The sequence below is a fragment of the Pongo abelii genome, chromosome 15 (assembly GCF_028885655.2).
Source record: "Pongo abelii isolate AG06213 chromosome 15, NHGRI_mPonAbe1-v2.0_pri, whole genome shotgun sequence".
NCBI lineage: Eukaryota > Metazoa > Chordata > Mammalia > Primates > Hominidae > Pongo > Pongo abelii.
This window is the reverse complement of record NC_072000.2, coordinates 34,682,245-34,706,537: the sequence shown is the minus strand read 5'-3', so window position 1 is coordinate 34,706,537 and position 24,293 is coordinate 34,682,245. Positions and strand designations below refer to the sequence as shown.

At 43.2% G+C, this 24,293-nt stretch overlaps 1 protein-coding gene across 3 annotated transcripts in view; it reads right to left on the bottom strand.

Annotated features, from left to right (window-relative positions):
* The window catches only part of AP4S1 (adaptor related protein complex 4 subunit sigma 1), a 66,813-nt gene that overhangs the window by 15,072 nt on the left and 27,448 nt on the right, over positions 1-24,293 (bottom strand). The window contains exons 1-5 of one of the 3 annotated variants that reach the window (XM_063715816.1): positions 21,927-22,116; positions 14,511-14,719; positions 10,910-10,996; positions 8,030-8,098; positions 386-397 (exon numbers count right to left, since the gene is read on the bottom strand). In XM_063715816.1, the coding sequence (XP_063571886.1) occupies positions 386-397; positions 8,030-8,098; positions 10,910-10,996; positions 14,511-14,648 (306 nt within the window). In that variant the 5' untranslated portion in view covers positions 14,649-14,719; positions 21,927-22,116. Of the gene's footprint in view, positions 1-325; positions 398-8,029; positions 8,099-10,909; positions 10,997-14,510; positions 14,720-21,926; positions 22,117-24,293 lie in introns of those variants that run through there. The other 2 variants (XM_003780692.4, XM_024231587.3) reach the window with 2 other exon arrangements.

The following is a 24,293-nucleotide window of genomic DNA, read 5'->3' as shown; positions in this document are numbered from 1 at the left end:
AAAAATAAAAACATTAGCTGGGCGTGGTGGTGGGTGCCCGTAATGCCTCAGGAGGCTGAGGCAGGAGAATACTTGAACCCAAGAGGCAGAGGTTGCAGTGAGGTGGAAGTTGCAGTGAGCAGAGATTACACCACTGCACTTCAGCCTGGGCAAGAAGAGCGAAACTCCATCTCAAAAAGAAAAAAAAAAGAATCGTCTTGTTGAAGGGTGACGAAGTGGGGGAGGAGTTCTGCAGAACACCCATACCTCTGGCTGTCTTGTCATAGTTGTTGGTGATGAACACTCTGGACTCTGCTGAATAGTTTTCCTGCCCCGTGGCACTTACCTGATAAGGACCAGAGTGCGTTTGCCAAGTACCATGGAAAACAGTAGTGAAAAAGGATACATCTAATTCACTCTGGAAGAGAGAAAAAGAGTGCAAGGGTTAGAACAAAGACACTGGGGACCGTTGCTCTTAGCAGAGTCAGACTGAAGAGGCTTCCGCGTTCATAGAAGCGGCCTCTCCTACCTGCTTCTGGGCTTGGTGGCCACAGCAGTCTGACTCTGCCAAGGCCCTGAGTTTGGGACTATAATTTTTTTAAATATAGGCTGTAGTTCAAAGGAATTTTACAGGCCAGTACGATTCATCTTTAGAAACCAGAGGGAAAAAGAAACTAACTCAGCCTTTACAGATGTAGGTAATTTGATGTGTGTATCAGAGATCTTAACAATGTGCCACACCCTTTGAATCCACTGACGTTACTTCTAGGAGTTTATCCTAAGGAAAAAATTAGACAATGGCACAATGATATATGACAGGATATTCAGGGTAATGGTGTTTGTAACAGCAAATTATGGATAATAACCTAAATATCTATCAAGGAGGGAAACTAATTAAGTAAACCGTAGCATATCCACAAATGATGATGTAGACATGTAAGTACTCACATATTGTTAAAAAAAGTTACAAAATGTATACATAGTATTATCCTATGTATGTATGTGTAAAGGTCAAGGTATATATGGTTATATAGCTACAGACAGACATAGAAAGTCTAAACGGAAATTTACCTAACAGCAGTTATCAGTAACTGATGGGCTTACTGATGATCTTCTTCTCACTTAAAAAAATCTATTTTATTTATTTATTTCAAGAAAGTATTTATTTATTTTGAGTCAGTCTGTCGCCCAGGCTGGAGTGCAGTGGCATGATCTTGGTTCATTACAACCTCCGCTTCCTGGGTTCAAGTGATCCTCCCACCTCTGCCTCCCAAGTAGCTGGGACTAGAGGTGTGCACCACCACAGCTGGCTAATTTTTGTATTTTTTGTAGAGACGGGGGTTTTGCCATGTTGCCCAGACTGGTCTTGAACTCCTGAGCTCAAGCCATCCACCTGCCTCAGCCTCCCAAAGTGCTGGGATTACAGGTGTGAGCCATCATGCCTGGCCAAAAAATACATTACTTTTTAAAGAGCAGTTTTAGGTTCACAGCAAAATTGAGGGGGAGGTATGCAGATATCCCATGCCCCGTGTCCCTCCGAATGTGCAGCCTCCTCCCATGATCAGCATTCCCCACCTGCATCATTCTCACCCAAATTCCACAGTTTACATTCGGGTTCACTCTGCAGTTGCACATTCTATGGGTTTAGACAAATGCATAACTACATGTATTCACTTTCCTCTTTCTCTTTGCTTATATGTTTTAAAATTTTGTAAATAAAATAGATATTTATGCAGTGAAAAAAGTATGGAGGAAGAAAAAAGCAAAGAGAATTAAGTTCAAATATGAAAGGACTTAAGGTTTGTCAAATGCAGCACTGAAAATCCCGATATCACTTCTTCAACAGCAACAACCCTCACCTCTGGCAAAGCTGCCTCCTTTGAAGCTAACTGGGTTGGTTTTTTGTTTTAAAAATGTGATGCTGAGATGCGTCTCTCAGCCCCAGACAGCATGAGACTGATCTCCAAATTTAAGATTTGGAAATTCTTGAAGATTAAAAATAGCCACAGAAAGAATGTTTAAAATTCACAAACCTAAAAATAAATCTTACATGACAAGGCCGTCTCTGTGAGGGGGACAGATCCTATTTTCTTTCCCATAGTGCTCTTTTCCCTCTTCCTCTTCTTTTTGCTATGGTTTGATCCTAAGCCAAGTCGTCCCTTAGTACCTACCATCCAAGTCCTGCATAATCACCTGGCTGAAATTAAATTCTAATCTTTACTTTTGTGGTTTATGTGGTCACTGACTCTCCCTAAAATTATACCTATAATTCAGCAATATGCTATTTATTCTCAGTTACTGAATATAATAATAGTAATTTTTTAAACCTTAGCAATGATAGTACTTGTACCCACTTTTTATTCTCCTAGGTTTAGAACATTTTTATTTTGGGAAATTATATTCTTCTTGGTGGGTGTCACCTTGAAATGGCTAATCATGGTCAGCTCTGATCAGAGACCCTGACTTGCAACTAGTCCGTCTAAACAAGAGAGTGGTCATCACAAGGTAAGAAGCTAGAGCTACGCTGCCCAATATGGTAAACACCAGCCTCATGTGGACATTTAAATTAAGTAAAATTAAAACTTCGTTTCCTCAGTTATACTAACTGCATTTCAAGTGCTCAAGAGCCACATCTGGCTAATGCCTACTGTATTGGATGGCACAGGTACAGAACATTCCTATCTCTGCAGAAAGTTTTACTGAACAGTGCTGGTCTATGGTCCTCTTGCCAAGCAATCAATACAGAGATAGATTTTAAAGCCAGTCTCCATGTCCTCTGTCCCCAAGGCCAGTCTCCGGAATGACCACCTCTTGATCTCTTTCAGCTTTGGAAGGCACCAACCCCTTCCTGGCTAGATGCATTACCACATCACAGACCACTAGGCATGTTCCCAACACCAACTCTTGAATCAAGAAAAGGCTGACAGCGGCCGGGCGCGGTGGCTCACGCCTGTAATCCCAACACTTTAGGAGGCCGAGGCAGGTGGATCAAGAGGTCAGGAAATCGAGACCATCCTGGCCAACACGGTGAAACCCCAACTCTACTAAAAATACAACAATTAGCTGGGTGTGGTGGCATGTGCCTGTCATCCCAGCTACTCGGGAGGCTGAGGCGGGCGAATTGCTTGAACCAGGGAGTCGGAGGTTGCAGTGAGCCGAGATCGTGCCACTGCACTCCGGCCTGGTGACAGAGCGAGACTCCATCTCAAAAAAAAAGAAAAAAGAAAAAAAACAAAAACCGCTGACAGCAAGCCTCATGCACTAAGGCAATGATTACCAAAATTAAGCATGTACCAGAATCACCTGGAATCACCTGGAAGGCTTCTTAAAACAGATTTCTGGGCCTCAACCTACAGCTTCTGATGCAACGGTCTGGGGTGGAGCCCAGAATTTGTATTTCTAACAAGTTCTCAACTTATGCTAATGGTCCAGGAATCAGACTTTGAGAACTGCTGCACTAAGACAATGAAGACAGGCTAGCTGACTGTCCCATGAAGAAGGATTTTGCCAAACCTCACTTCTGGCATTAGGAGGTGGGCTGAAGACATAACTTCCTAATCGGAGTTTTACCCTTTCTGGGTTTTAGTGCACACAGTATTACTAATTATGGAGCACATTCTGCTCACTGCCTCAGGAAGAAGCTTGGAAAAATTCCTTAATTGTTTTTATTTAAACGCGAAATGAAATAAAACAACTTTATAAAATAAGCTTGTGCTGGCCAGGTGTGGTGGCTCACGCCTGTAATCCCAGCACTTTGGGAGGCTGAGGCAGGTGGATCACCTGAGGTTGGGAGTTCGAGACCAGCCTGACCAACATGGAAAAAGTAGAAACCCTGTCTCTACTAATAATACAAAAATTAGCTGGGCATGGTGGTGCATGCCTGTAATCCCAGCTACTTGGGAGGCTGAGGCATGAGAATCGCTTGAACCCGGGAGGCGGAGGTTGTGGTGAGCCGAGATCACGCCATTGTACTCCAACCTGGGTAACAAGAGCAAAACTCCGTCTCAAAAAAAATAAAAATAAAAAGATAAGCTTGTGCCGCTTCTACTTCTCAAGAATGTCTAACTAAAGCTCAGGAAGGCCTATGGTAGCAAAGTAAAACATCTTCACTGATTCTTTTTTAAAAGACTGGTGAGTTTCAAACTTACTACAAAGCTACAGAAATCAAAAGAGTGTGCTACTGATGTAAGGCTAGACACAGAGATCAATGGAACAAAAGTGAGAGGCCAGAAGTGTTTATTTACACTTACATTTATGGCCAATTGATTTACTGATAAGGGGGCCAAGACAATTCATTGGGGGAAAAGAACAGTCTTTTGAACAAATGATGTTGGAACAATTGAATATCTACAAATGAATGGGAGAAAATATTTTCAAATCATATATCTGATAAGGGACTTGTATTCAGAATATATAAAGAACTCCTGCAACTCAACAATAAGATAACAAATAATGCAATGTAAAAATGGGCAAAGGATTTGAGCAGACATTTCTCCCAAGAAGATAGACATATGGCTAATAAACATATGAAAAGATGCTCAACATCTTTATCCATTAGTGAAACACAAATGACAACTACAATTCATTAGCCTCTACACCACTTTACATTTACTGGGATGGCTATCACATAAAAGACAGATAATAACAAGTTTTGGTGAGGATGTGGAGAAATTGAAACCCTCATGCACTCCTGATGGCAATTTGAATCACACCAACACTTTGGAAAACAGTTTGGCAGTTCATCAAAATGTTAAACATGGAGTTACCACATTCTGCTCCTAGGTAGTCCAAGAGAACTGAAAGCATGGTTCTATGCAAAAACACATCCATGAATGTTCATATAAGCATTATTTACAATAGCCAAAAATTGGAAATAACTCAAATGTCCATCAACTGATGAATGGATAAAAAAATTTGGTATATCCGGCCAGGCGCAACAGCTCACGCCTGTAATCCCAGCACTTTGGGAGGCTGAGGCGGGCGGATCACCTGAGGTCAGGAGTTTGAGACCAGCCTCAACATGGAGAAACCCCGTCTCTACTAAAAATACAAAATTAGCTGGGCGTGGTGGAGCATGCCTGTAATCCCAGCTACTCGAGAGGCTGAGGCAGGAGAATTGCTTGAACCTGGGAGGTGGAGGTTGTGGTGAGCCGAGAGTGCGCCATTGCACTCCAGCCTGGGCAACAAGAGTGAAACTCCGTCTCAAAAAAAAAAAAATTTTTGGTATATCCATCCATACAATGGAATATCATCTGGCAAGAAAAAGGAAAGAAGTATTGATATATGCTATAACATGGATGGATCTTGAAAACACTAACTCAATGAAAGAAGCCAGTCACACAAAAATCACATGTTGTACAATTCTATTTATATGAAATATCTAGAACAGACAAATCTATAGAGACAGAAAGTAGATTAGGTATATATCCAAAAGAAAGGAAATCAATACATTAAGAGATGTCTGCAGTCCAATGTTTATTGTAGCACTGTTCACAATAGCCAAAATATGGAATCAACCAAAGCACCCATCAATGGATGAATGGATAAAGAAAATATGGTATATATACACAATGGAATACTATTCAGCCATAAAAAAGAACAAAACCCTATCATTTGCAGAAACATGTATGGAACTGAAGGTCATTATGTTAAGTGAAATAAACCAGGCACCGAAAGACAAATATCACATGTTCTCATTCATGTGGAAGTAAAAAAGGAGATATCATGAAGATAGACAGTAAATTGGTGGTTACCAAAAGCTGGGAAAGGAAGAGGAAAAGAGGAAATGAAGAGAGTAGATTAATGGGTGCAAATATGCAATTAGATAGAAGAAATAAGACCTAGTGTTTGATAAATCAGTAGGGTGACTATGGTTAATAATAATCTATTGTATATTTCAAAATAGCTAAGAGAATAATTCAAATGTTCCTAGCATAAAGAAAATATAAATATTTAAGGTGACAGAGATCCTAATTATCCTGATTTGGTTTTTATACATTATATGAATGTATCAAATTATCACAAGTATCCTGAAAATATCTATATCTCTTATGTATCAATATAAAAAATAAAAATAAAAAACTTACCAAGAAAAAAAGATAGATCACTGGTTACCTGGTGTGGGTGGAAGGGAATAATGAGGGGGAAATGCTAATGGGTACATTTCTTTGTCAGGTGATGAAATTTCCTAAAATCTTCCCACCTCATCCTCCTGAGTATCTGTCACTACAGGTGCTTGCCTCCACACCCAGCTTAATTATACACTTTATTTTATTTATTTATTTATTTGAGACGGAGTCTTGCTCTATCGCCCAGGCTGGAGTGCAGTGGCGTGACCTCAGCTCACTGCAAGCTCTGCCTCCCAGGTTCACGCCATTCTCCTGCCTCAGCCTCCTGAGTAGCTGGGACTACAGGCGCCCGCCACCACGCCCGGCTAACTTTTTGTATGGGTAGCAGAGACAGGGTTTCACTGTATTAGCCAGGATGGAGACAGGGTTTCACCGTGTTAGCCAGGATGGTCTCGATCTCCTGACCTCGTGATCCGCCTGCCTCGGCCTCTCAAAGTGCTGAGATTACAGGCATCAGCCACCACGCCCAGCTTATTTTATTTATTTATTTATTTGAGACAGAGTCTCGCCCTGTCACCAAGGCTGGAGTGCAGTGGTGGGATGTTGGCTCACTGCAACCTCTGCCTCCTGGGTTCAAGCTATTCTCTGCCTCAGCCTTCCAAGTAGCTGGGATTACAGGCAGGTGCCACCATGCCCAACTAATTTTTTGTATTTTTAGTAGAGACAGGGTTTCACCATTTTGGCCAGCCTGGTCTTCAACTCCTGACCTTGTGATCTACCTGCCTTGGCCTCCCAAAGTGCTGGGATTACAGGCGTGAGCCACCACACCCGGCCAATTACACACTTTAAATGGGTGAACTGTATTATACATAAAATATATTTCAATATAGCTATTAAAATGGCTTTAAAAAGATTTTTTGGAAAGGAGCTCACATATTCTCTAAGGAGAATTGACTTTTGACCCTCAAAACAAGGGTTTGGATGGGAATGATTCTTGAGGCGAAAAGTGTTCTGGTGTCTTAGGAAATAAGGCAGAGGGGGCTGGGCGTGGTGGCTCACGCCTGTAATCCCAGCACTTTGGGAGGCTGAGGTGGGCGGGCGGATCACCTGAGGTGGGGAGTTTGAGTCCTGCCTGACCAACATGGAGAAATCCCATCTCTACTAAAAATACAAAATTAGCTGGGCGTGGTGGCACGTGCCTGTAATCCCAGCTACTCCGGAGGCTGAGGCAGGAGAATCGCTTGAACCCTGGAGGCGGAGGTTGCAGTGATCCGAGATCATGCCACTGCACTCCAGCCTGGGCAACAAGAGCGAAACTCTGTCTCAAAAAATAAATAAATAAATAAATAATAAAAAATAAAAAAAGAAAGCAGAGGGAAGAAGAAAAGAGGGGGCAAGTCAGATAGCAAAAGCTCATAATTGGGAGAAAACAAATAAGAGGGTTTTTTTTTTTTTTTTTTTTTCTGAGACAGAGTCTCGCTCTGTTGCCCAGGCTGGAGAGCAGTGGCGTGATCTCGGCTCACTGCAAGCTCCACCTCCCGGGTTCATGCCATTCTCCTGCCTCAGCCTCCGGAGTAGCTGGGACCACAGGCGCCCGCCACCACGCCCAAATAATTTTTTGTATTTTTAGTAGAGACTGGGTTTCACATGTTAGCCAGGATGGTCTCGATCTCCTGACCTCGTGATCTGTCTGCCTTAGCCTCCCAAAGTCCTGGGATTACAGGTGTGAGCCACCACGCCCAGCTATAAGAGGTTTTTTTTTTTTTTTTTCCTGTTCTTTATAAAGATCTCAGGCATGTATAGGCTTGTAACACTTTGGATAAACCAGAAGGAAAGATAAAGAAAATTTGGCATCACTTAAGTTTTAACTTTTACTTATTAAAACTCTGTATTAACACATGTTCTTGATATAGATCCAAAGAGACTCAATTTCTGGGAAACTGGGTTGAGGAAGTAAACCATTTTTTAGCCATTAGACTTACCACTCGGCTGAAATACTCATCTAAAACTTCCACAAAGTTATGAATGAATTCATAAATAGCCATCTCGTTCTAAAATAAAAGAAGAAAGGTACGATCAATTTTAGTGTCGCTCTCATGTAAACCAGACATAGAACTTCCCAGTCAGCTTCCAGGTTTTAGAGCATGTGGCTTGGTGAACCGATAATGTGAGGAAAGTAGCCTCCCACTGACAAATATTCAGAACAGTTCTATCACTCACTTGTTTAAAAGATGCTTATCAATAGGGGAAATGTAGATAAACCTTAACCTCTAGGATTTTTTTTTTTGGCCAGATGTCATCGTTCATATCTGTAATCCTAGCACTTTGGGAGGCCAGGGTGAGAGGATGGCTTGGGGCCAGGAGTTCAGGACCAGCCTAGGCAATACAGTGAGACTCTGTCTCCACAAAAAACTTAAAAACTAGCCAGGTGTGGTGGTGCATGCCTGTAGTCTCAGCTACTTGTGAGACTGAGGCAGGAAGATGGCTTGACCCCAGGAGTTCCAGGCTGCAGTGAGCTATGATGGCACCACTGTACTCCAGCCTGGGAAACAGAGCGAGGTCCTGTCTTAAAAAACAAAAAGGCCATGTGTGATGGCTCATACCTGTAATCCCCACCACTTTGGGAGGCCGAGGTGGGAGGATCACTTGAGCCCAGGAGTTGAAGACCAGCCTCAGCAACATAATGAGACCTCTTCTCTACAAAAAATAAAAAAATAGGCTGGGCATAATGGCTCATGCCTGTAATCCCAGCACTTTGGGAGGCCGAGATGGGTAGATCACTTGAGGTCAGGAGCTCGAGACCAGCCTGGCCAACATAGTGAAACCTCATCTCTACTAAAAATACAAAAATTAGCTGGGCATGGTGGCACACGTTTGTAATCCCAGCTACGTGGGAGGCTGAGGCAGGAGAATTGCTTGAACCCAGGAGGATCACGTGAACCTGGGAGGCTGAGATTGAAGTGAGCCAAGATCGTGCCACTGTACTCCAACCTGAGTGACATAGCGAGACTCCGTCCCCCCCCCCAAAAAAAAAAATCAAATAAATAAAAGTAAAAATATCCAGGTATCTTGGTGTGCACCTGTAGTCTTAGGTACTCAGGATCGTGAGGCTGAGGTGGAAGGATCACTTCAGGCCAGGAGGTCAAGGCTGCAGTGAGATGTGAAGGTGCCACTGCATTCTAGCCTGGGTGACAGAGAGAGACCATGTCTTCAAAAATTTAGGCCACGTGCGGTGGCTCACGCCTGTAATCCCAGCACTTTGGGAAGCTGAGGCAGGTGGATTATGAGGTCAGGAGATCGAGACCATCCTGGCTAAAAGGTGAAACCCTGTCTCTACTAAGAATACAAAAATTAGCTAGGCATGATGGCGGGTGCCTGCAGTCCTAGCTACTCAGGAGGCTGAGGCAGGAGAATCGCTTGAACCCAGGAGGCAGGGGTTGCAGTGAGCCGACATCATGTCATTGCACTCCAGCCTGGTGACAGGGTGAGACTCCGTCTCCAAAACAATCTTTTTTTTCTTTTTTTTGAAGTCTATGATGAATCTAGCCAGATTACAATCTTAGTGTCTAGCATTTGGAGTTCTTAGATCTATTTCCTGACTTTACCACAAATTGGCTTAAACAATTTTTCAGGCTCTTCATACCATCATTTTTCTATCTGTGAAGATGGGAAAACCACTTCAAAGTTTGGTTCATGGATAAAAAACAACCAATCAATATTTCAGTTAGATCTAAAACATCCTTTCAGGGATTCCATGGCCATAAGTGCTATTGATTTGGGAGTGGCATTTGTGAAGGGGTGAACTAAATAAATTTGAGGTGATGTAATCACCATACAATCATCTTTATAGTTTTCTCTGGCTTTTGATATATCAGCCCATGATGCCAAAATCAGTTGGCCTCTATACTTATCTGACCTGCTTCATTGTTCAAGAGAACAAGGGCAGGGCACTGGCATTGCTTACAACAGAAAAAGGCATTCTGTGGTTTGGGGCTTCTCTACTTTGCAAGCTCCTGATCTAATCCAAGAAACATCCTAGATATTTCTCTTCCACACAGCTTTCCTCATCCTTGCTAGAAACCAAGATCCTAGCCAGGCACAGTGGCTTGTGCCTGTATTCCCAGCTACTTGGGAGGCTAAGCCAGGAAGATCGCTCGAAGTCAGGAGTTCTAGGCCAACCTGGGCAATACAGTGAGATCCCATCTCTAAAAAAAAATAAAAGTGCCGGGCACAGTGGCTCACGCCTGTAATCCCAGCACTTTGGGAGGCCGAGGCGGGCGGATCACGAGGTCAGGAGATCGAGACCATCCTGGCTAACATGGTGAAACCCCGTCTCTACTAAAAATACAAAAGAAATAAAAAATAAAAAAAAAAAGCAAAAAAATAAGCTGGGCTTGGGAGGGTGAGCCTGCAGTCCCAGCTAGTCAGGTGGCTGAGATGGGAAGATTGCTTGAACCCCGGAATTCAAGGCTGCAGTGAGCTATGACTGTGCCATTGCACTCTAGCCTGTCTCTTAAAAAAATAAAAATAAAAATAAATTGGGAGTCTGAGGCAGGCGGATCATGAGGTCAGGAGATTGAGACCATCTTGGCTAAGACGGTGAAACCCCATCTCTACTAAATACAAAAAATTAGCCGGGTGTGGTGGCACGTGCCCATAATCCCAGCTACTTGGGAGGCTGAGGCAGGGGAATCGCTTCAACCTGGGAGGTGGAGGTTTCAGTGAGCTGAGATCACGCCACTGCACTCCAGCCTGGCAACAGGGCAAGATTCCATTTAAAAAAAATCAAGAGAGTCATAATTCTTAGGGAGGCAAGTAGAAAGAAATTCTTGCATTTTCCAAGGGCTCTTCTATTATCTTACCTCAGTGTCATTAACTCCAACCACAATGAAGAGAGCTGCATACTGCCGATATATCAGCTTAAAATCCTTATATTCAATGAAAGAGCACTAGACAAAACACAATGAGATATTAATTCCTGTGGCTGAGAGAGAGTTCTTTAAAATGACATGCATAAGTTCTAGGTTCTGATTTATCCGACAAACATTCCTAGAAATATAGAATATTAAGATGTTACACAACCATTGGTGACCTTTTCACAATATTCAGGGGACCACTTGGAAGCATCTCTAGTGGAAATTGGAGAAGTCTTGGAAAAAAGTCTGAGTGTTCACATGGGTTCCCACTTACACTCCTTCTCATTCCTTTGCTTGGGTCTGTGTGGAACTCAGCAGGCAAAGGTAATGAATAATCAGCATTTTAAACTGCCTCTGAAGAGAAAATAAGCAAACACGATAAAGAAGATTTTCTTCTTCTCACCTCCCCAAGATTTTTTTGGAAGCAATTAGATATTCTCAGTTTTGTACTATTTAATAGTCATTGAGGAGCCAAATACATGGTACAAACAAAAATTGGTTGCTTTTTCCTAGACTCATGAGAAGAATCCATGTAGATTATTTTATAAATTATTTAAAGATGGCTTCTTTGTGGCAGATGCTAGACAAAATCTCGCATTGTAAACATTGCTTCATATGAATTAATAACTAGCTTGCCCCCACTGACACATGGATAAAACTCCCTTCTCATTCATCCCTTTCCTGTCGCCTTTGTACAAAGAGTTATGAGAAGGTGCTGAGTGGATGGGAGGTGGAGAGTGGGCAGAAGCACAAGGTTACTCTTCTTCTAGATTTTAGGGTGTGCTGGATGTGTTGCTCTTAGGTGCCCAGATGCACCTGGGAATGAAGCTGCAAATTTTGACCATGGAAATTCCTCTATGGGAAAGCCATCTGACAGTCTATAAAATGGAAGAATTTAGGCTTTTATTTAAAATTAGGATAAAGGTAATGAGTACAGAAACATTCTGCAGCGTTTGGCTCACTGTAGAGCCAGTGGGATCTCTGCTCAGCTGGATCTTTCAAGGAAACACAACCTTTTTGAAAGAACTGAGGAACATTTTTCAAAGCTTCTCAGGAGTTTCTGACACTAAAAAAAAAAAAGTATCAAAGCACCTGTATGGATAAAAACTAAGCTGCTATTATGCTACTTTGGTGCCTGATTATGCCAAAAGCCCAGTGGGCTCTTTTTAAAATCTAAAATAATTTAGAATGCATCAAAAGTATCTAACAGTATATTCATTCCAAAGCTTTCATTTCAAAGGGTAACCTATCAGTGAAAATGATGTTTGAAATTGGGTGCCTGCATTCTGCAGAAAGATTCAAACAGGAATGCTTCTAAGAGTATTTACTTTTACTTAAAGTATGTGGCTGTTAACACAGCCCTTTAACAGTTTCTGTTTCCGTCTGACAACATGAAACAGTGTGTGCCATGGCAGGCCAAAGTAGTAATTCAAAGAGGAACTCTGAGATGTCCCAACTGAAAAATCAGTTTAGATGCCAAGGGAGACACATTTGTACCATGTTATTTCTGAGCACTGATGTAGTGTAATATTTGATGATTTAGCACTGGTGCTCACAGGCAGCCCATTATGCAGTGAAATGGAGAACTGACAAAATTAATGCATGAGTTAAACAAGTTTTCTGATTTTCCCTCAGTTGTTGAGTAATTTCCAACAGATCTGGCAAGTTTAGGACCTGGATTAAGTAATTCTCTAAATAAAATTCTTCATAAAAATTTTGTTCAAGGGGCCAGGCGTGGTGGCTCATGCCTGTAATCTCAGCACTTTAGGAGGCCGAGGTGGGCGGATCACCTGAGGTCGGGATTTCAAGACCAGCCTGACCAACATGGGGAAACCCTGTCTCTACTAAAAATACAAAATTAGCCGGGCGTGGTGGCACATGCCTGTAATCCCAGCTACCTGGGAGGCTGAGGCAGGAGAATCGCTTGAACCTGGGAGGTGGAGGTTGTGGTGAGCCGAGATCGTGTCGTTGCACTCCAGCCTGGGCAAGAGCAAAACTCTGTCTCAAAAAAAAAAAAAAAATTGTGTTCAAGGTATGAGCTAGGAAAAAATTCATTGCAAAATGGACTCGGGTTTTGGCCTGGCACAGTTGCTCATGCCTGTAATTCCAGCACTTTAGGAGGCCGAGGCAGGCAGATCACTTGAGGTCAGGAGTTCGAGACCAGCCTGACCAACATGGTAAAACCCCATCTCTACTAAAAATACAAAAATAAGCTGGGTGTGGTGGCATACGCCTATAATCCCAGCTACTCAGGAGGCTGAGGCGGGAGAATCGCTTGAACCCGGGAAGTAAAGGTTGGTTACAGTGAGCCAAGATGGCGCCACTGCACTCCAGCCTGGGTGACAAAGCAAGACTCCATCTCAAAAAAAAAAAAAAAAAAAAAGATGTTCTCACTCATAGGTGGGAACTGAACAATGAGAACACTTGGACACAGGGTGGGGAACATCACACACTGGGGCCTGTGGTGGGGTGGGGGGAGGGGGAGGAATAGCATTAGGAGATATACCTAATGTAAATGATGAGTTAACGGGTGCAGCACACCAACATGGCACATGTATACATATGTAACAAACCTGCATATTGTGCACATGTACCCTAGAACTTAAAGTATAATTTAAAAAAAAGGACTCAGTTTTTAAAATTCCTATTTAACCTCCTGTTTTTTTTGAGACAGAGTTTCGCTCTTGTCCCTCAGGCTGGAGTGCAATGGAGCAATCTTGGCTCACTGCAACCTTCACCTCCCATGTTCAAACAATTCTCCTGCCTTGGCCTCCCCAGTAGCTGGTACTACAGTTGTGCACAATTACGCCCAGCTAATTTTTCACCATGTTGTCCAGGTTGGTCTTGAACTCCTGACCTCTGGTGATCCACCCGCTTTGGCCTCCCAAAGTGCTGGGATTACAGGCGTGAGCCATTGCACCCAGCCTTAACCTCCATTTTGGAATATGGATAAATTTGTTGTTTCATATGAATTCTTAATTTCCATTTTCCCCACCTAGATAATAAAATCAAATTTGTTTTGTTTTTAAATCACTGATTTCAGTATTATATTGGTGGTATATTTATAAAAATAATAAGCAGAATAAAACCACCCCATTTGAGAATAATATTATTATCCTCTGGCACAAAATGGGTCTTCAGTATTCACCTCTATACCAATCATCTGATCTTCATTTTTTGGCTTATAGAAAGCTACCCGCTACAGGCACTCATGAGAGTTTCAAGGGCTGAATTCATAGGAATGAAAAAAGAAGAGGTGTCTATTAGCAGAAGGAAATTTTACTGTTGTTTCCCAGGTGCATTGAGACAAATATGCTGACTTAAATAAGAACCCAAGATTCTTCCAGGTTTTCCTTGTTTTTGTTTTCTTAAAGGGATGTAAAGAGATCTATGCTTCTTTCAGTTTTTCATTTCACATCACTTATTTTCTCTAATAGCTGTTGAAGGAGCATAGCTCGAAGAAAATGATGGCCCCTGAGACTCAGTAATAACAAATCTGCCAAGGATGAGTTGAATGCAGAGATAAAAGAGAGGACCAGAGACTTACTTGGTCATTGGACCGAGAGAGACAGCTCTTTATGACTTCTGTTTCCAGAAGTGTACGCTTATTAATATCCACATGTTCATAGTACTTAGAAAGTCGAGTCTGCCCTTGTTTATTCACCATGAGGAAAAATTTTATCATTTTTCTTTCCTGGCCAGTATTTTTCCAAATACAGTTCCAAAGTTATGACAAGGGATGGCTGTAACTGGAACCTTGAAGACAAAAACAAACAAACAAACAAACAAAACCAGAAAGGCAAGATCAAATTTCTCAAATAATTATATTAATGTTTTAATAGATAAACAGTAAATAAAGTAGTAGTAAATATCATCTGATAATATCAGTCTTTATTCCTATGAACTAATTGAGGTTTTAATAAATAAAAACCAGGCCGGGTGCGGTGGCTCACGCCTGTAATCCCAGCACTTTGGGAGGCTGAGGCAGGTGGATCACAAGGTCAGGAGATCGAGACCATCCTGGATAACACGGTGAAACCCTGTCTCTACTAAAAATATAAAAAATTAGCTGGCGGTGGTGGCGGGGGTCTGTAGTCCCATTTACTCGAAAGGCTGAGGCAGGAGAACGGCGTGAACCCCGGAGGCGGAGCTTGCAGTGAGCCGAGATTGCGCCACTGCACTCTAGCCTGGGCAACAGAGCGAAACCCTGTCTCAAAAAAAAAAAAATAAATAAATAAATAAAATAAAATAAAATAAAAAAATAAATAAAAACCAATGATAAATTTTAATCAGTTATTCTCCAAAACAATTCTGAGCAACTGCAGTACTTCTGTTTCTATTCATTCAATTTACTCATCCATTTTGCTGGGTAACAACAATGTGTCAAGCACCAGAAGAATGTGGAGATGAAATAGTAAGGACTTCTGATCTTCTGATTTTTACATCTAGCAAAGGTGCTAGGTAGGTAAACAACGGCAGTACAAGGTGATGAGTTATAACTGGGACAGGTCCGCTTCCATGGGTGTACAGAAGGGAGGGACAAGGAACATCACAGGAGAGTGAAGAACTGCTTCCCAGAGAAGGGGCACTGATGTGAGGTCATGAAGAATGAGCTACAGGGGAACACTGAGGCAGAGAAAACGGGTATGAAAGCTCTGGAAAGTACACTGGGGCTGCAGTTCAGGGCATGGGAAGAATAGTTGCAGGAAATTAAGCTACTCACATATGACATAATTGGCTTTAGAAGTCATGCTAAGGAATTTGGGCTTTATTTTATGGGCAATGGAGACAAGACCTATAGTAAAGCTTTCCTTTCCTTAGTGGTGGAAATAGTAGTAGTGATATCAATTTATCAAATTCCTCCAGGCCCTATAACAGGCTCTGTAAGGTCCTATGCTGAGCAATTCTCACAATTGTTTGAGGTAGGTACTTCTGTTATCCTTACTTTATTTTTGAGATAGGGCCTCACTCTGTCACCCAGGCTGGACTGCAGTGGTGCAATCTCAGCTTACTGCAACTTCTGCCTCTGGACTCAAGTGATCTCCCCACCTCAGCCTCCTGAATAGCTAGGATTATAGGCATGCACCATCATGTCCAGCTAATTTTTTAACTTTTTGTAGAGATGAGGTTTCACTATATTGCTGGCTGCTCTTGAACACTTAGGCTCAAGTGATCCTCTGCTTTGGCCTCCCAAAGTGTTGGGATTACGGGCGTGAGCCACCTTATCAAGTCTGTTATCCTTATTTTAAGGTCAAGCAGGTTAAAGTTTAGAAATAAGACACCCAGTTGGGAGCGGTGGCTCATGCCTGTAATCCAAGCATTTTGGGAGGCCAATGCAGGCGGATCATTTGAGGTCAGGAGTTCGAGACCAGCCTGGCCAATATGGTGAATCCTTGGCTCTACTAAAAATACAAAAATTAACTAGGCATGGTGGTGCACACCTGCAATCCCAGCTACTCAGAAGGCTGAGGCAGGAGAATTGCTTGAACCCAGGAGGTGGAGGTTGCAGTGAGCTGAGATGGTGCCACTGTACTCCAGCTAAGGGAAGAGAATCTCTTGAGCCCGGGAGGCAGAGGTTATAGTGAGCCGAGATTGTACCACTGCACTCCAGCCTGGGTGACCAAGCGAGACTCTCAAAAAAAAAAAAAAAAAAAAAAGAAAAGAAGATACCCAAAGTCACTGCATGACTTTGTGTCAGAGGTGGGCTGCAGTTCAAAGGTCAAGCACATGCATGGATCCATGACACCCCTAACTCATCCCCCTCATTCAGGGGTTCATGCTTGTGCTGTTATGTCTAACTCAGTTGTATTGAATCTCATATTTGTTTCTCTTACACTCAACGTAGGTTTTGGAAAAATCAATGCAGTGAGCATAATATTGATCAATGGCCAGTCCTCCTTTCATCATGACCACCAGAGCTGGCTGGTCTGGCTCCGCTGACAATATTGTATTCACATTTTGTGATATCTGTGAGAATCAGTGCAAAAAACTAAGATGAATAATAGTTCTTAAATGAACTTTAACATTTGAAATTTTAGATTTATACTAAAGTTGCAAAGATGGCCATTGTTAGCATCTCACATTACCATGGTACTTTTGCCAAAACTAAGAAACCAATATTGGTACATTATTTTTAACTCCAGACTTTATTTGGGGTTCATCGATTTTTCCACTAGTGTCCTCTTTTTGTTCCTGAATCCCATCCAGGATACTATAGTGCATTTAATTATCATGTTGCTTTAGTCTGTTCTGGTCTGGGACAGTTTCTCAGGCTTCCTTGTTTTTGATGACCTTAACAGTCCTGAGGATACTGGCCCAGGCTGGAGTACAGTGGTACAATCATGGCTCACTACAGCCTTGAACTCCTAGGCTCAAGTGATCCTCTAGCCTCAGTTTCTCAAGTAGCTGGGAGTAGCTGGGACTACAGATACATGTCACTATGCCCAGCTAATTTTTACTTTATTTTTATTTTTGAGACAGAGTCTCACTCTGTCACCCAGGCTGGAGTGCAATGGTGCAGTCGATCTCAGTTCACTGCAACCTCCACCTCCTGGGTTCAAGCGATTCTCCTGCCTCAACCTTCTGAGTAACTAAAATTACAGGTGCCTGCCACCATGCCTTGCTGATTTTTGTATTTTTAGTAGAGACGGGTTTCACCATGTTGGCCAGGCTGGTCTCGAACTCCTGATCTCAAGTGATCTGCCTGCCTTGGCCTCTCAAAGTGCTGGGATTACAGGCATGAGTCACTGCGCTCGGCCTTTATTTTTATTTTTTGTAGAGATGGGGTGTCTCACTATTTTGCTCAGGCTGGTCTTGAACTCCTGGCCTCAAGGGGTCCTCCTGCCTTAGCCTTCCAAGTGCTGGGATTATAGGCATCAGCCACTGCCTCCGTGCAATATTTGCTTATAACATAAATTCCTAGTGATTTTTTTTTTTTTGAAATGGAGTCTCGTGCTCTGTCCCCCAGGCTGGAGTGCAGTGGCATAATCTCGGCTCACTGCAAGCTCCGCCTCCTGGGTTCATGCCATTCTCCTGCCTCAGCCTCCCGAGTAGCTGGGACTATGGGCACCCGCCACCACACCCAGCTAATTTTTTGTATTTTCAGTAGAGACAAGGTTTCACTGTGTTAGCCAGGATCGTCTTGATCTCCTCGTGATCCGCCTACCTCGGCCTCCCATAGTGCTGGGATTACAGGCGTGAGCCACCGCGCCCAGTCAATTCCTAGTGAATTATTACTGTGTGGTATCAGAGAATCCATTTGATTTCATTAACTTTAGCATCCTCATCTGTTAATGTAAGTATATTAAACTAGAACACAGACCCCTCTGAGAATACAAAAAAAGCTAATGAATCTTTTACAGAAAAACGTGCAAGGAGGTATGTACTTAAATGCTGTAAAAGAACCTCAGGACATCCACAGACTTTCCTGACACCTATCCTGGGCTCTAGGTTGAGAACCCTGAGCAAGGTGATTCCTAAGGTTCTTTAAAAATAAATAGACCTGGCCGGGTGCAGTGGTTCATGCCTGTAATCCCAGTGCTTTGGGAGGCCGAGGAGGGTGGATTGCCTGAGGTCAGGAGTTCAAGAACAGCCTGGTCAACATGGTGAAACCCTATCTCTACTAAAAATACAAAAATTAGCTGGACATGGTGGCGGGCGCCTGTAATCCCAGCTACTTGGGAGCCTGAGACAGGAGAATCACTTGAACCTGGGAGGCAGAGATTGCAGTGAGCCAACATCGCACTACTGCACTCCAGCCTGGTGACAGAGCGAGACTCCATCTCAAAAAAAAAATTGATTTTAATGTATACTTACAACTTGTTCACAAATATTAGGTGTCACTTTTAGCAGCTGCAATTTCAGGGATCAGTTTCCCAATCTGCTGCTTAGGAGACTGAAAGCGGCGGAGACTATTACAGGGCTAGGTCATCCCAGGTAAGCATTTGCAGCTAGCGATCTTAGCAACAGTTCCTTAGAAGGTGTCTGTTAAGAGTCAGTTTGCTAAATGCTCGGCTGTCAGAATACCAGTCAGAGGATGATTTACAGGGCTTGATCTACTTCACAGCCTCTTTGAGCACAAAACATTAATTATCTGTTTGATGAGGCATCCATGCCTGTTGAAGGGTAGAGCTGACTGCCCAGGCAAGCGGTGGCTTACGCTGGTAATCCCAGCACTTTGGGAGGCTGAGGTGGGCAGATCACCTGAGGTCAAGGGTTTGAGACCAGCCTGGCCAACATGGTAAAACCCCACTCTCTACTAAAAAATACCAAAATTAGGCCAGACACAGTGGCTCATGCCTGTAATCCCAGCACTTTGGGAGGCTGAGGCAGGTGGATCATTTGAGGTCAGGAGTTTGAGACCTCATGGCGAAACTTGGTCTCTATTAAAATACAAAAAAATTATCTGGATGTGGTGGCATGTACTTGTAGTCCCAGCTACTCAGGAGGCTGAGGCAGGAGGATTGTTTGAACCCAGGAGGCGGAGGTTGAAGTGCGCCTAGATTGTGCCACTGCACTGCAGCCTGGGTGACAGAGCAAGACTCTGTCTCAAAAAAAAAAAGGGGGAGTCGAGACTCTCCTTTATGATTCTCCCTATTTCACTAGATGCCTGAATGTCCTTTATTCATGTGTCATCCCATGCATCTAGTGAAATAAGCAGATTGCATGGAAGAACAGGACCTTTGGTGAATGAGTGGTTCTTGGAATAATCAGAATCCCAGCAAATACAGAGGCTGGGGAACACCACGATAGAGGGTGGGTCCCACTATGCACTGAGCTAAGCAGCTAAGTCAAGCTGGAAACCATCAAGTATTTTTTTCTTTGGGGATTTTGCCTGCTAGAGGAGAGAGGAGAAGGCATTGCTTAAAAGCTCAGACTTGAGTAAGACAGACCTGGCTCAAGTCTTGGCTTTGCCACATACCTGCCATGTGAGGCTTAAGTTGCTTGGGTTTTTTGAACCCCAGGGGGATGGCTACCTCTGAGGTGTGAGAGTGAGATAGGTAACACAAACAGCACTTAGCAAAGGCGCTGGTCTACAGTAAATATTCACTTTACAACTGAGCTGTTTTCATTACAGTCAACCCTTGGTATGCAGGGTATTGTTTCCGGGACTGCCCTGAGTATAACCAAATCCGTGCATACTCAAGTCCCGCAGTAGGCCCCGTGGAACCCACCTACACAAAAATCAGCCCCATATAACTGGGGTTTTGCATGCCACAAACACTGTATTTTCCATCTGTGTTTGGTTGCATATAAATGGATCCGTGCAGTTCAAGCCTGTGTTGTTCAAGAGTCAACCGTATTATTTCCTCGCTGCAACTAGAAACAACATTACGATATAATACTTGGACTAAGTTTATATATATATATATATATATTTTTGTCCTCCCAGCTCATTTCTTGTTTCCTAAACCCTATCAGACAGGTGGTTATCTTACAGCAATTCTAAACACTAAGCTGTAAAGAGCCAGGCCCAGTGTGGCCAAGCCTGGGTTGTTGCCTTCATTTATCTAGACCAGCTCAGCTGGGGATATAACAGCTGTGCCATGGGGGAGGCCTGTGGCCATTCACTTCCTTTTCCAGGAAGATAAACTCATGGCTGTGGGTGGGATTGCAACATACTCTATGGTGTTTAATCATTTGGGATTAACTGCTGCTTTTATTTGCCTCACAAATTATTGTCAGTAAATTACGGCAGGTTACCAGGAAGTTAAGATTACCATCCTTTCTTTTACTCCCTTTCAGCAAAGTTATTTAAAAATCATCTTTATGATAGTTAGAAATTATAATTCTATACCTTGGATTTCAACTGCCAGGTAAAAGGAAAAAAATGTCTCAAAGGTACTCATGGCCAAACCTTTGCCTTTAAATGTCCTGCTTGCATTAAGTGGTAAAATCAGATGTAAAAAGATCTCACTGAGGTGTTACATCAAGGGATCAAATTGGTTTCTACCACACAAGCACAGTATTCCTTCCCACTGACTTCAAGAACAAGGACGACAAATAAGCACATGTTGAATTGATATTCATTAGGACGTTAAGTTTTGAAAAGAGTAAACGAAGGCTTCTAAAGACTTGCATATATCTTTCTTTTCCTGCATGCTCTTAAACATTAGACAATTTTAACTGTAGCATGATGCAGTGGTAAAAAACTAGAGAAACACAACTGTAAACTATTTTTACTATAGAATATACAATGCCAAAATAAACAATGTGGAGACTCAAGAGACAAGTACACATCTGAGAACTGAAGATGAATGCTGTAAGCACCTATCATGGTTATTAATCATCAAGGAGGAGGGAGATGAAATAATTATGAAACTGAGGTAGGACAGTAAGAAGGGAATATGCTTAGACAAGTGTTGGGAGTGGTCAGGGAGCCGGTATGAACTTCCTGTTTTAAACTATTTGCATTCAATGACACACAAGGGGCCAGGTGTGGTGGCTCACACCTATAATTCTAGCACTTTGAGAGGCCATGGTGGGAGGATAGCTTGAGCCCAGAAGTTGGGGACCAGCCTGGGAAACACAGTGAGACCCCATGTCTACTAAAATAAAAGTAAAAAAAAAAAAAAAAAAAGCCAGGCATCGTGGTGTGTACCTATAGTCCCAGCTACTTAGGAAGCTGAGGTGGGAGGACTGCTTGTGCTCAGGAATTGGAGGCAGCGTGAGCTATGATCACAACACTGCACTCCTACTCTGGCCTGGGCAACAGAGCAAGATCCTATCTCTAAACACACACACACACACACACACACACACACAGCTGGGGAAGATCTTTTGATGACCAGGAAGGAAGTCAGTCGATGCTACACCCAAAAGCTTGTGTGAATGTGTGTATATAAATCAAGGAAGAAGAAAGAAGGCAACTTCATTGGGGAAAGCATTACACAAATGGTGCTAGGATGCCCTAGCAAGGGAATCTAGAAAACCCCAAGAGGAAAAGAAGGTTAAGGTTACTTACAGCAGGAATCAAACAAGCATTTTCCTTGGATTAGCATGAACATGCTTTCAAGACTAGTGAGGTTGGTAGATTCAGAGTAGAATATGGGGCCAGGCGAGGTAGTTCATGCCTGTAATCCCAGCACTTTGTGAGGCCGAGGTGGACGGATCACCTGAGGCCAAGAGTTGAAGACCAGCCTAGGCAATATAGGAGACCATGCCTCTACAACAAAAAACAAACAAGTGAAAAAACAAGAGCTGGGTGTGGTGGTGCATGTCTGTAATCCCAGCTACTTGGGAGAGTAAGGCTGAGATCAGGAATTCTAGGCTACAGTGAGCTATCACTCCACTGCACTCCAGCCTGGGTGACAGATGGAGACCCTATCTCCAAAAAAAAAAAAAAAACTGGCTGGGTGCAGTCGCTCACGCCTGTAATCCCAGTACTTTGGGAGGCCAAGGCGGGTGGATCAGTTGAGGTCAGGAATTCGAGACCAGCCTGGCTAACATTATGAACCCCCTTCTCTACTAAAAATACAAAAAAATTAGCCAGGCATGCTGTCGGGTGCCTGTAATCGTAGCTACTTGAGAGGCTAAGGCAGGAGAATCACTTGAACCCAGGAGGCGGAGGTTGCAGTAAGCCGAGACTGCACCACTGCACTCCAGCCTGGGCGACAGAGCAAGACTTCGTCTCCAAAAAATAAATAAAATAAAAATAAAATAAACCAAAACAACAAAAAAGTAGAATATGCTCAGATCCATGTCCCAGCAACCACATGATGTAAACTTAATGCCCAGAGAAAAGAGAGATTGAAGAGGCTGAACGAAGTACACATTGAATTGAGCAGGTATCATATTTCTGATGGCGTATTTCTGGGAGTTAGACCTAGGAGAGTCTTTACAGATTGTCATATCCAAAGATGGCAAATGGGTTTCAACTTGGGTGTCAACTGTGACTAACTGTAATAGCTGCTTTGGGAAGGATTCTGGAGCTGCTTCCAGGTTCAAAACAAAAGGATGGCATGTGCGTCAGTTGTAGGTTAGGAAGCAGGGAGTGGCAACATATGCACCTTATATTTGTCATCCCTGAGGCGTACTCCCTTCATTTTGTAGATGGGAAAACTGACCAGAGATGTAGAGTGAAGTACTGAATTCTGCTCCCCTGACTCATACTATAATGCTGTCTTTAATCTATCACATTGCCTCACTCTACATATCAGTGTCATTAAATGTTCACTTAAGCTTTTTTTTGTTCTGTTTTTTGAGACAGGGTCTTACTCTGTCACCCAGGCTGGAATGCAGTGGCACAATCACAGCTCACTGCAACCTTGACCTCCCAGGCTCAAGCAATCCTCCCACCTCAGCCCCCCAAGTAGCTGGGACTACAGGTGCACACCACCACGCCCAGCTAACTTTTGTACATTTTGTAAAGGGGCGGTTTCCAGTTGCCCAGTGTAGTCTTGAACTCCTGGACTTAAGTGATTCACACGCCTCAGCTTCACTAAGTGCTAGGATTATAGACGTGAGACATTGCGCCCAGCCAAATGTTAACTTGAGCTTAATGAGCATTAACTTCAGGTAGCTTTGGAAGTGATCCAGTCATTATTCTCTTTTCTAACACTGCTGCACAATTAATCTGGAAAATGCCAAACAAATCACTGCATGAAAAAGTACAGTATAGGCTGGGCACGGTGGCTTACGCCTGAAATCCCAGCACTTTGGGAGGCCAAGGCGGGCAGATAACCTGAGGTGAGGAGTTCGAGACCAGTGTGGCCAACATGGCGAAACCCCATCTCTACTAAAAGCACAAAAATTAGCTGGCTGTGGTGGTGGACACCTGTAATCCTAGCTACTCAGGAGGCTGAGGCAGGAGAATCGCCTGAACCCAGGAGGCGGAGGTTGCAGTGAGCTGAGATCGTGCCACTGCACTCCAGCCTAGGCGACAAGAGCAAGACTCCGTCTCAAAAAGAAAAAGAAAGAAAAGAAAAGAAAAAAAACAAGTATAGTACGTAGCCAGGTACCTGCATCCATAGTATTAGCTACTTGGGAGGCTAAGGTGGGAAGATTGGTTGAGCCCAAGAGTTTGAGGCTGCTGTACGCTATGATCATGCCTGTGAATAGCCACTGCACTCCAGCCTGGGCAACAGAGAAAGACCTCGTCTCTAAAGAGAAAACAAAAAGTAGAGTATGTAGATTTAGAAATGAAAATGATAAGGCTGGACACAGTGGCTCATGCCTGTAATCCTAGCACTTTGGGAGGCCGAGGCGGGTGGATCACTTGAGGTCAGGAGTTCAAAACCAGCCTGGCCAACATGGTGAAACCTCATCTCTACTAAAAATAAAAAAAATTAGCCGGGCATGGTGGCGGACGCCTGTAATCCCAGCTACTTGG